This window comes from Aotus nancymaae, unplaced genomic scaffold (assembly GCF_030222135.1).
Source record: "Aotus nancymaae isolate 86718 unplaced genomic scaffold, 86718_ANA_hifiasm-v0.15.2.pri h1tg000036l, whole genome shotgun sequence".
Classification (NCBI taxonomy): domain Eukaryota; kingdom Metazoa; phylum Chordata; class Mammalia; order Primates; family Aotidae; genus Aotus; species Aotus nancymaae.
Genome location: NW_026988450.1, coordinates 17,674,397 through 17,686,608, shown reverse-complemented (window position 1 = coordinate 17,686,608; position 12,212 = coordinate 17,674,397). Strand labels below are relative to the sequence as shown.

General features: G+C 39.7%; 1 protein-coding gene across 17 annotated transcripts in view; it reads right to left on the bottom strand.

The window, feature by feature from the left end:
• CSPP1 (centrosome and spindle pole associated protein 1) overlaps positions 1-12,212 on the bottom strand; it is a 143,555-nt gene that overhangs the window by 44,441 nt on the left and 86,902 nt on the right. For 15 of the 17 annotated variants that reach the window (XR_002478127.2, XR_001109123.2, XR_002478137.2 and 12 more), the window contains one exon: positions 126-278. The exons of the other annotated variants lie outside the window; for them this stretch is intronic. Coding sequence is in view for 11 of the 15 variants with exons in the window: in XM_012463670.3 (XP_012319093.2) it covers positions 126-278 (153 nt within the window). In the remaining 4 variants the exon portion in view is untranslated. The remainder of the gene's footprint in view (positions 1-125; positions 279-12,212) is intronic. 17 annotated transcript variants of the gene reach the window in all.

Here is a 12,212-nt window from a genome sequence, read left to right as displayed (position 1 = left end):
TAGTGTGTTATGCTTCCTGTATCAGAGTAGCCAAATTCTCAAGATCCCAATAAGAACTTAGTCAAAGAACAGAAATGTTACTGAACAATTTCAGAAATGTTAAAAAAAAAAAAGTGATTAAAAACCTGAGCTTTTATTTGCAGCATCTTCTAGGTTCTCAGTATTTGAAGCGGCTAAATTTTGGTCTAGAGATACAACAGCCCTTTTATCTTCATGTGTTCTTGCATCTGGGTAATGGTAGGCATCTATATTTTGTCTGTGCATCCTATTCAAATCAGCTGAGAGGAAAAAATAAGCCATTTATTTCAATAAACACATTTGTATAATTGGTATGCAAAATATATTTTCTTAAAATAGGGAATCAGAAAGAAAAACAATAGGACAAAGTTGGGAATAATTCAATAATATGTTGGTGCCCTGAAAACAGAAACAAAATCATCAAAACTTTTAAGATTTTCAGAAAATAACCCTGTAAAATAATCTCAATTAGTAGAGAAATTAAGGATACATAAATCTTTAACAAAACATAAAAACCATATTAACAGTATCTATGTTACTTCGGAACTTACAATTTCTTTAATATAGGATACAGCAACAATTTAAAACAACTCTAGTGAAATTTACCCATCATAGGCCTCCTAAGGAAAACACAATCATGTGGACTGGAATTTAAAAATATATTCACAAATTACTTGGCAATCCTCCCCAAAGGGTAAAGCTCAATTCCATTCCCCTTCAGTGGTGTCCAGAGTTAATAACTCACTTCTTGTGACTAGATATTGCAGAAATAATGCTTTATGACATCTGAGGCTACTTCATAAAAGAAATTATTTCCACCTTGCTTATCTATGGATCATTCACTCTGAAGAAAGCCAACTGCCATAATAAGGACACTAAGGGAGCCCTATGGAGAGGCCCATATGCAAGGAACTAAGGCCTCCTGAGCCACGTGAGGGAGCCATATTGGAAATTAAACATCCAGTCCCCATCAAGCCTCAGATAATTGCTGCCATGGTCAGTATCTTGAACTCCAACATTATGAGGGAGTATGAGACAGAACCACCTAGCTAAACCACTCATAAATTACTAACCCTCAGAACTGCAAGATAATAAATTTTTATTATGCTAAAACACCAAGTTTTGGGGTAATTCATTATGTAGCAATAGATATCTAATAAACAGAGCAAAAGTCTGAGCACCTAGAATTGTGTCAAACAACCAATCTCAAAAACAGAAATGAATGATTACAGAACTCGAAAGCTTTGAACAAAATAAAAAGTAACTCTTTTCCACAAAACAAAAAAACCAAAAAACTGGAACAGTATGGCAGCACTGAAAATGAACTTAAACCTGGATATAAGAAGTATTTACCAGGAAGCTTGTTATGTTCAAGAATGTATTTTGAACATGAATCACAATTAGAATTCCAGATAGAACACGGCAAGTAACACGGCAAATGTTACAAAAGAGAATCGGAGTTCAGAATCAGGAAGGTTCACATTCTGTTACAACATTTACGACAGCTTAGACTTGTAAAATGAATAGGAGCTTCACAGATGAAGATAAGTCGGAAAGCATAATAGAGAAAGAAAACAATGTGAGAAAGTGTTCCAAACAGGTAAGACATGAAGAGTGTTCTGGCAACATGAAAGTAGTCCAGCTAGACTAGAACATAAAGCACATATAATAGAGCAATGACAAGACTGGAAACTGTAGAATGGATAACTATTCTGGAATATCCTAAAATACATGCCAATGGCTCTCAATTTTGTTCTGCAGATGGCAATGGAGATAATTTTGGTTGTTACAGAAGTCAGATTAATATATTAGTCTGGCCGGGCAGAGTGCCTCATGCCTATAATCCCAGCACTTTGGGAAGCCAAGGAGGGTGGATCACTTGAGCTCAGGAGTTCGAGACCAGCCTGGGCAACACGGTGAAAGCCCATCTCTACTGAAAATACAAAAATTAGCTGGACATGGTGGCATACGCCTGTAGTCCCAGCTACTTGGAGGGCTGAGGTGGGAGGATCACTTAAGCCCGGGAAGTGCAGGTTACAGTGAGTCAAAAATCATACCACTGCACTCTAGGGCCGGGTGACAGAGTGAGACCCTGTCTCAAAAAAGTAAAATTTAAAATGGTTGAGGGCAAAGAAAAAGATTTGAAGATCATCTGTAGGAAAGCCTAAAGAGTAACACGGAAGTAAAAGAGATAACATGGAAGAGACTGAAGGGATGAGAAACACACAGGGTCTGATGACAGTCCTTAGAAGAAAGATCATGCTCACAAACCTAGCAGAGTCTAACTCTAGTTCATAATACACATCCAGTAAATATTCGCTAAAGTTTGGACAGTATCTCAGAGGATGCAGAGGACTTAGGAAAAAAGGGAACTGTCAAGGCAATTCAAAGAAGATAAAAGCTGAGTAAAAATCATTAAACTGAAGTTAGGACACCAGGCTTTTTGTTGACAATGTGGCATGGGGTGGTGGGGGCTGAGAGGTAGAGGCTAGATGTTATATTATGGAAAAATAGCCCATAACAGGGTGGCAAGAAGTGGCAGCAAAAGCATGGACCACTTTTTGAATGTGTTTCATATGGTAAAGGAAGCATTTATTTTTAATACAATTGACCTAAGCATGTTCAGAGGTAAGAGAAAAAATGCAAAGAGAAGGGACTGGGTGAAACCATAGAAAAAGGTGATTGCAAGAAAATTCCCAAGTGCCAAGGACTGGCAAGGCAGACAGATCTTCTTGAAATAATCTACAGCTGAGTTGCCAAACTAGTGTTTAGGGAGTGCAATCTTAGTTTGATAGTCACCTACACAAACTACACATTAGGAGATACCCTATATGTAAGCAAACTTCAATAACAAATTATAGTTTACTGTTGTGATTATATACGGACTTCTTAGGTGGACTAATATTCAAAATCTTTACATTAAGAGAAAATTAATTTCATTAGTATATATAATTATTATTTAAGATTTAAGACTGGGTGGGTGGGGAGTTGTGGAGGGATAGCATGGGGAGAAACGCCAGATATAGGTGAAGGGGAGGAAGGCAGCAAATCACACTGCCACGTATGCACCTATGCAACAACCTTGCATGTTTTTCACATGTACCCCAAAACCTAAAATGCAATAAAAAAAAAATAAATAAATAAATTTAAATGAATTTAAATAATAAAAAAAAAAGATTTAAGACTATCCAATTTAGCAAGCAAAACAAATCCAAAAAATGATTTGGCAACTGGGCACTCCTTTTCCGTCTTTTTGTGAGATGGTAAAATAAATGATACGAAATTGGCTAAAAAATGAAAAATAAAAAAGGCACTTTGGTCAAGACTAATTCATCAACTGCAAAGATAGGACTTTATTTTAAATGTAAATCATAACATTCAATATAAAATCAGGAGCACTATGTGCTCCTCACTGAGTGAAATTAGCTCATTATAAAAGAGTTAATTGCCAGGCATGGTGGCTCACACCTGTAATCTCAGCACTTTGAGAGGCCAAAGCAGGTGGATCACAAGGTCGGGAGATCAAGACCATCCTGGCCGACATGGTGAAACCCATCACTACTAAAATACAAAAAGTTAGCCAGGCATGGTGGTGCACACCTGTAATCCCAACTACTCAAGAGGCTGAGGCAGGGGAATTGCTTGAACTCAGGAAGTAGAGGTTGCAGTGAGCCGAGATCATGCCACTGCACTTCAGCCTGGCAACAGAACAAGACTCCACCTTAAAAAAAAAAAAAAACAAAGTTAACTTCACAAGTTAGCTGCTACTCTTTGTACTTTGGTGGAAAATACCTACCAAAATATATTTTGTGAAGGGCTGAGATATCAATGTTACTATCAACCCAGGATTATTCAGCAATTCATGGGTGACACAGAAACTCTTTTATAATGACCTAATTCAGAGAGCTAAGCAAAATTCCCAACCCTGGCACTACTAATATGTATTTGAAAATTAACCTAATTTAAAACACATACACTTACTTACAGAGTAAAATTCTAACTGGTGGCCCCCAAAATAAATAAATCTCACAAACTTGAAAACACTTAAGTCATTAAAAGTATATTCTCTCCAGCTGGGTACAATGGCTCCTGCCTGTAATCCCAACACTTTGGGAGGCTAAGGTGGGAGGATCATTTGAGGCCAGGAGTTTGAGACAAGCTGGACAACACAGTGAGACCCTGTCTCTAAAAAACTTTTTGTAATGAGCTGAGCATGGTAGCATGTGCCTGTAGTCCCTGCTACCTGGGGGGCTGAGGTGGGAAGATCGCTTGAGCCAGGGAGGTTGAGACTGCAGTGAGGCATGATCATGCCACTGCAATATATAGCCTAGGCAACAGAGCAAGACCTTTTCTAAAAAAAAAAGTATATTCTCTGACTAAAACAGAATACAAACTAGAATTGAACAAAAGAAAGCTCTCTGGAAAATGCCCTGATACTTAGTTATTTGGAAGTGAACTTAAAAAATTTCCAATAGGGCCGGGCGCGGTGGCTCACGCCTGTAATCCCAGTACTTCGGGAGGCCGAGGTGGGTGGATCACAAAGTCAAGAGATCGAGACCATCCTGGTCAACACGGTGAAACCCCGTCTCTACTAAAAATACAAAAAATTAGCTGGGCACGGTTGTACGTGCCTGTAATCCCAGCTACTGAGGAGGCTGAGGCAGGTGAATTGCCTGAACCCAGGAGGCGGAGGTTGCGGTGAGCCGAGATCGCGCCGAGCCGAGATCGCGCCATTGCACTCCATCCAGCCTGGGTAACAAGAGCGAAACTCTGTCTCAAAAAAAAAAAAAAAAATTTCCAATAGGGGTCAAAGAAAAGTCACAAAGAAAATCTGAAGATCACGCCACTGCACTCCAGCCTGGGCGATACAGTGACACTCCATCTCATAAAGAAAGAAAGAAAAAATTATGAGCACCACCATGTGAATAAATAAAATGAATAATGTCCTTAAATAATTCAAATGACCAAAGCTCATGTAAGAAGAAATAAACTTAGTATCTCTTTATTAAAGTGAATTCATAGTTTAAAACTTTCCTAAAAAGAAAATTCCCCACCCAGATGGCTTCATTGTGAATTCTTTTTTCAGACAGAGTCTTGCTCTGTCGCCAGGCTGGAGTGCAGTGGCAAAATCTCAGTTGACTGCAACCTCCACCTCCGGGGTTCAAGCGATTTTCCTGCCCCAGCCTCCTGAGTAGCTAGGACTACAGGCATACACCACCTCGCCCAGCTAATTTTTGTATTTTTAGTAGAGACAGGGTTTCAACATGTTGGCCAAGATGGTCTCCATCTCTTGACCTCATGATCCTCCTGCCTCAGCCTCCCAAAGTGCTGGGATTACAAGTGTGAGCCACTGCGCCCGGCCTTCACTAGTGAATGCTAAACACCAAAAAAACATTTCCCAGCTAGGCACATCTGAAATCAGAGACAAGACAAGGATGTCTGCTCTCATGAATTCTAAACACTGTACTGGAGTTCATAAACAATGCAAAACATAATTAAAATAAATGGAAGGCATCACATTGGAAAGGAAGAAGTAAAATTAACTACACTGAGAGATGCTATGATTGCCTACATTAAAAATTCTCAGTACTTTGGGAGCCCAAGGTGGGAAGATCACTTAAGCTCAGGAGTTCAAGACCAGTCTAAGCAACATAAACATAGCGAAATCCTGTTTCTACCAAAAAAAAAAAAAAAAAAATTAGCCATGTGTCGTGGCACATACCTGTAGTCCCAGCTACTCAGGAAGCTAAGGTGGAAGAATTGCCTCACCCCAGGAGGTCGGGGCTGCAATGAGTCGTGATTACGCCACTGTGCTCCAGCTTCTTTGACAGAGCAGGACTCAGTCTCAAAAAAACAAAAACAAAAAAAAAGAAAAAACATTTCCTAATTCATATTATCAGGCCAGAATTACCCTGATACCAAAACCAGACAACATTATAAAAAATAAAAACCAGAATCTCTTGTGAGCCTAGACTTAAAAATCTCTGACAAAATACTAGCAAATCAAATTCTAACAAGAGGTATACGAGACAATTAATACAGCTTAGTTTATCCTAGGAATGCAAGATTGGTTGAACACTCAAAAATCAATCTAATTTACCATATGTCAGAAGGGTAAAGAGACCACATTATCATCTCAATAGATGCAGAAAAGCACCTAACAAAATTCAACATACACTCACGATGAAACCTCTAAGCAAACAAGGAATAGAACATCCTCAATGGGATAAAAGAAAAATCCAGTAAAAGCGTACAGCTAACTTAATGGTGAAAGACTACTTTCCATCTGAATCAAGAGACAAGGGTGTCTGCTCTCATGAATTCTAAACACTGTACTGGAGTTCCTAAACAGTACAAAAGGCAATTAAATAGAAGGCATCAGATTAGAAAGAAGAAATAAAACTAACTCTGCTGACAGATGCTAGTGATTGCCTACATTAAAAAATCAAAGAATCTACAAAAAACTACTAAAACAAGTGAGCTTAGCAAGCACACAGACTACAGACAATATACAAAATTTACCTGTATTTCTATAGACCATCAACAAACAAATGAGTATCAAAATTTTTTTAATGTAACATTTTAAAATAGCTTCAAACCACATGAAATATTTAGGGATACAATTAACAAAATATACACAAGATCTGCCACCAAAAACTACAAAATATTGCTGAGAGAAATTAACTAGAAGCAATCAATGGATATACACTGCCCATTCATGGATCAAGAGGCTCAAATGTATTAAGATGTCGGCTGTCCTAATATTCATCTATAGAGTCAATGCAATCCCAATGAAAATCCCACCATGCTTGTTAACATTGACAAAGTAATAGTAAAATATGCGAAGAAGTTGAGTTGTCAAAACATCTTGAAAAAAGAACAAAACTGGGAGGACTCACACTTTTCAATTTCAAAACTTACTACAAAGCTACATAATCAAGAGAATCAGATATGGGCAAAAGGATATACATAAGGAGCAATGGAACAGAGAGAGAGATTGAGACAGAAAGAAACTGTCACAGATTGGAGGAGACTAAAAAGACATGAACTAAATGCATTATAGGATACTGGATTAGAGCCTAAAATAGAGTAAGGACATTAGGGGGAAAAAAACGGTAAAATCCGAACAAGGTATGTAATTATCCGCACTGTATCTAGGTTAATTTCTAGTTTTGATCCCTGTGCCATGATTATCTAAGATGCTAACGTCAGGGGAAACAAAGTGAAAGATACTCTCTATACCATATTTGCAACTCTTTTAGGTCTTAATTTCACAATAGAAAGTTTTTTTTTTTAATGAGGTATCACTGCACTTTCAATAAAATAACTAAAATTTTAAAGATGCATCATTTCAAGTGCTGATGAAAATTTAGAGCAACTAGAAATCTCATACTTTTCTTGTAGGAATGCAAAATGACACAGCAAAATTGGAAAATGTTCTGGCAGTTTCGTAGAAAATTCAACACTATTCAATCCAGCAATTCTATTCCTAGGCACTTACCCAAAAGAAAAAAAAAATTATGTTCACACAAACATTTGTAAGTGAATGTTTCTAACAGCTTTATTCATAATAGCCTTAAACTGTAAACAGTCCAAATAACCATCAAATGGTAAATGGATAAACAATTGTGGTACCTCCAGGCAAAGCAGTACTATTCAGTAATAAAAATAAGCTACTGACATATGTAACAACATAGATAAATCTCAAAAACACTATGCTAAAAAGACAAATGTCAGAAAAAAGGCAGTATTTTCACGCCAGAAAGGAGATCACAGATTGGCAGGGGTGGATGAGTAAGTAAGAAAACTGACTATAAAGGGACATGGGACTTTTCTGCAGTGCTGGAAATGTTCAACATCTTGATTGCAGTGGTGATAACTACCAGAAATAGTTGTTAAAACACACTGAACAACCCCCCAGGGCAAGATAGCCAAATAGGAACAGCTCCGGTGCACAGCTCCCAGCAAGATCAATAGAGAAGGCAGGTGATTTCCGCATTTCCAACTGAGCTACCTGGTTCATCTCACTGGGACTGGTTGGACAGTGGGTGCAGCCAAAGGAGGGCAAGCTGAAGCAGGGTGGGGTGTCACCACACCCAGGACATGCAAGGGGCCGGGGAACTCCCTCTTCTAGCAAAGAGAAGCCATTAGGGACTGTTCCCTGCACTCTGGCCCAGATACCACGCTTTTCCCAAGGTCTTCACAACCCGCAGACCAGGAGATTTCCTCCAGTACCTACATAACCACCAGAACCCTAGGTTTCCAGCAAAAAACTAGGTGGTCGTTTGGGCAGAAACAGAGCTAGCCACAGCAGTTCTTTTGTCATACCCCAGTGGTGCCTGGAATGCCAGTGAGACAGAACCATTCACTCCCCTGGAAACGGGGCTGAAGCCAGGGAGCCAAGTGGTCTGGCTCAGCAGGTCCCACTCTCATGGAGACCAGCAAGCTAAGATCCACTGGCTTACAATTCTCCCGGCCAGCATAACAGACTGAGCTCAACCTGGGATGTTTGAGCTCAGTGTGGGGAGGGGTGTCCACCATTGCTGAGGCTCAAGAAGGCAGTTTCAACCCCACAGTGTAAGTAAAGCTGCCGGGAAGTTTGAACTGGGTGGAGCCCAACACAACTGAGCACCTGCAGACAGTCTCACTAGATATCATCGCTGGGCAGAGCATCTCTGAAAAAAGGCAGTAGCCCATCAGGGACTTAAAAATAAAGCTCCCACCTTTCTGGGACAGAGCACCTGGGAAAAGGGGCGGTAGTGGGTACAGCTTCAGCAGACCTAAACATCCCTCCCTAGCAGCTCTGAAGAGAGCAGTGGATTTCCCAACACAGTATTTGAGCTCTGATAAAGGAAAAACTGCCTCTCAAGTGGCTCTCTGACCCCCATGTATCCTGACTGGAAGACACCTCCCAGTAGGGGCTGACAGACACCTCATACAGGACAGCTCTGGCTGGCATCTGGCAGGTACTCCTCTGGGATGAAGCTACCAGAGGAAGAAACAAGCAGCAATTTTTGCTGTTCTGCAGCCTCCACTGGTGATTCCCAAGCAATCAGGGTCTGGAGTGGACCTCCAGCAAACTCCAGCAGACCTGCAGGAGAGGTGCCTGACTCTTAGAGGAAAGTACAAACAGAACGCAATAGTTTCAACATCAACAAAAAGGATGTCCACTCAAGACCCCATCCAAAGGTCACCAACCTCAAAGGCCAAAGGTAGATAAATCCACAAAGATGGGAACCATCTTTGGTTCAAGAACACCCCACCCTGCTTCAGCTTGCCCTCCTTTGGCTGCACCCACTGTCCAACCAGTCCCAGTGAGATGAACCAGGTAGCTCAGTTGGAAATGCGGAAATCACCTGCCTTCTCTATTGATCTTGCTGGGAGCTGTGCACCGGAGCTGTTCCTATTTGGCTATCTTGCCCTGCGGGGTTGTTCAGTGTGTTTTAACAACTATTTCTGGTAGTTATCACCACTGCAAACCAGTGCAAAAAGGTTGAAAACTCCAAAAACCAGAAGGCTTCTTCTCCTTTAAGGGATCACAGCTCCTTGCCAGCAAGGGAACAAAACCGAATGGAAGCAGGCTTTCCAAGCTAAAGGAGCATTTCTTTTTTTTATTTTCTTTGAGAAAGAGTCTCGCTCTGTTGCCCAGGCTGGTGTGCAGTGGCACAATCTCAGCTCACTGCAACTTCCACCTCCCAGGTTCAAGCAATTCTCCTGCCTCAGCCTATCGAGTAGCTGGGACTAGAGGCACATGCCACCACGCCCAGCTAATTTTTTATAATTTTAGTAAAGGCAGGGTTTCACCATGTTAGCTAGGATGGTCTCGAGCTCCTAACCTTGTGATCTGCCCACCTTGGCTTCCCAAAGTGCTAAGACTACAGGTGTGAGCCACCATGCCCGGCCAATAAGGAGCATGTTCTAACCCAATGCAAGGAAGCTAAGAACCTTGAAAAAAGGTTAGACAAATGCTAACTAGAATAACCAGTTTAGAGGAGAACATAAACGACCTGAGCTGAAAAACAAAGCACAAGAACTTTGTGAAGCATATACAAGTTTCAACAGCCAAATCAATCAAGCGGAAGAAAGGATATCATCAGATTGAAGGTCAACTCAATGCAATAAAGCAAGAAGACAAGATTAGAGAAAAAAGAGTGAAAAGAAATAAAGCCTCCAAGAAATATGAGATTATGTGAGAAGACGAAATCTACATTTGATCAGTGTACCTGAAAGTGAAGGGGAGAATGAAATCAAGTCAGAAAACACTCTTCAGGATATTATCCAGCAGGACTTCCCCAACCTAGCAAAACAGGCCAACATTCAAATTCAGAAAATACGGAGACATAAAGATACTCCTCGAGAAAAGCAGCCCCAAGACACAAGCATCAAATTCACCAAGGTTGAAATAAAGGAAAAAATGCTAATAGCAGCCAGACAGAAAGGTCAAGTTATCCGCAAAGGGAAGCCCATCATACCAACAGTGGATCTCTTGGCAGAAATCCCACAAGCCAAAAGAAAGTGAGGGCCAATATTCAACATTTTTAGAGAAAACAATTTTCAAACCAGAATTTCATATACAGGCAAATTAAGCTTCAGAAGCAAAGGAGAAATAAAATCCATGAGTGGACAAGCAAATGCTGAGAGATTTTGTCACCACCAGGTCTGCCCTACAAGAGTTCCCAAAGGAAACACTACATAAAAAGGAAAAATCAGTACCAACCGCTGCAATAACATAACAAATTGTAAAGACCACTGACGCTAGGAAGAAACTGCATCAACTAACGGGCAAAATAACCAGCTAGCATCATAATGGCAGGATCAAATTCACACATAAAATTAAACTTAAATGTAAATGGACCAAATGCCCCAAATAAAAGACACAGACTGGCAAACTGGATAAAGAGTCAAGACCCATTGGTGTGCTGTATTCAGGAGACTCATTTCACGTGCAAAGACACACATAGGCTCAAAATAAAGGGATGGAGAAAGATTTATAAAGCAAACTGAAAGCAAAAGAAAGCAGGGGATGCAATCTTAGTTGCTGATAAAACAGTCTTTAAACCAACAAACATCAAAAGAGACAAAGATGTACATAATGGTACATAATGGTAAAGGCACCAATGCAACAAGAAGAGCTAACTATCCTAACTACATATGCACCCAATACAGGAGCACCCAAATACATAAAACAAGTTCTTAATTATTTATAAAGAGACTCAGACTCCCACACAATAAAAACGGGAGACGCTAACACCCCACTGTCAATATTAGACAGATCAACGAAATAGAAAATTAACAAGGATATCCAGGACTTGAACTCAGCTCTGGACCAAACGGAGCTAATACACATCTACAGAACTCTCCACCCCAAATCAACAGAATATACATTCTTCTCAGTACCACGTTGCACTTATTCTAAAATTGACCACATAATTGGAAGTAAAACGCCCCTCAGCAAATGCAAAAGAATGGAAATCATAACAGTCTCTCAGACCACAATGCAATCAAATTAGAAATCAGTATTAAGAAACTCACTCAAAACCACACAACTACATGGAAACTGAACAACCAGTTCTTGAATGACTACTAGATAAATAACGAAATGAAGGCAGAAATAAAGATGTTCTTTGAAAACAATGAGAACGAAGACACAACGTACCAGAATCTCTGGGACACATTTAAAGCAGTGTGTAGAGAAAAATTTATAGCACTAAATGTCCAAAAGAGAAAGAAGGAAAGATCTAAAATCAACACCCTAATGTCAAAATTAAAAGAACTAGAGAAGCAAGAACAAACAAATTCAAAAACCAGCAGAAGACAAGAAATAACTAAAATCAGAGCTTAACTGAAGGAAATAGAGATACAAAAAACCCTAAAAAAAAAAAAAAAAAAAAAAAATCAATGAATCCAGGAACTGGTTTTTTGATAAGATCAACAAAATAGACTGCTAGTGAGATTAATGAAGAAAAGACAGAAGAATCAAATAGATACAATAAAAAATGATAAAGGCAATATCACTACTGATCCCACAGAAATACAAACTACCATCAGAGAATACTATAAACACCTCTACACAAATAAAACAGAAAATCTAGAAGAAATGGATAAATTCCTGGACACTTACACCCTCCCAAGACTAAACCACAAAGAAGTTAAATCCCTGAATAGACTTAATAACAAGGTCTGAAATTGAGACA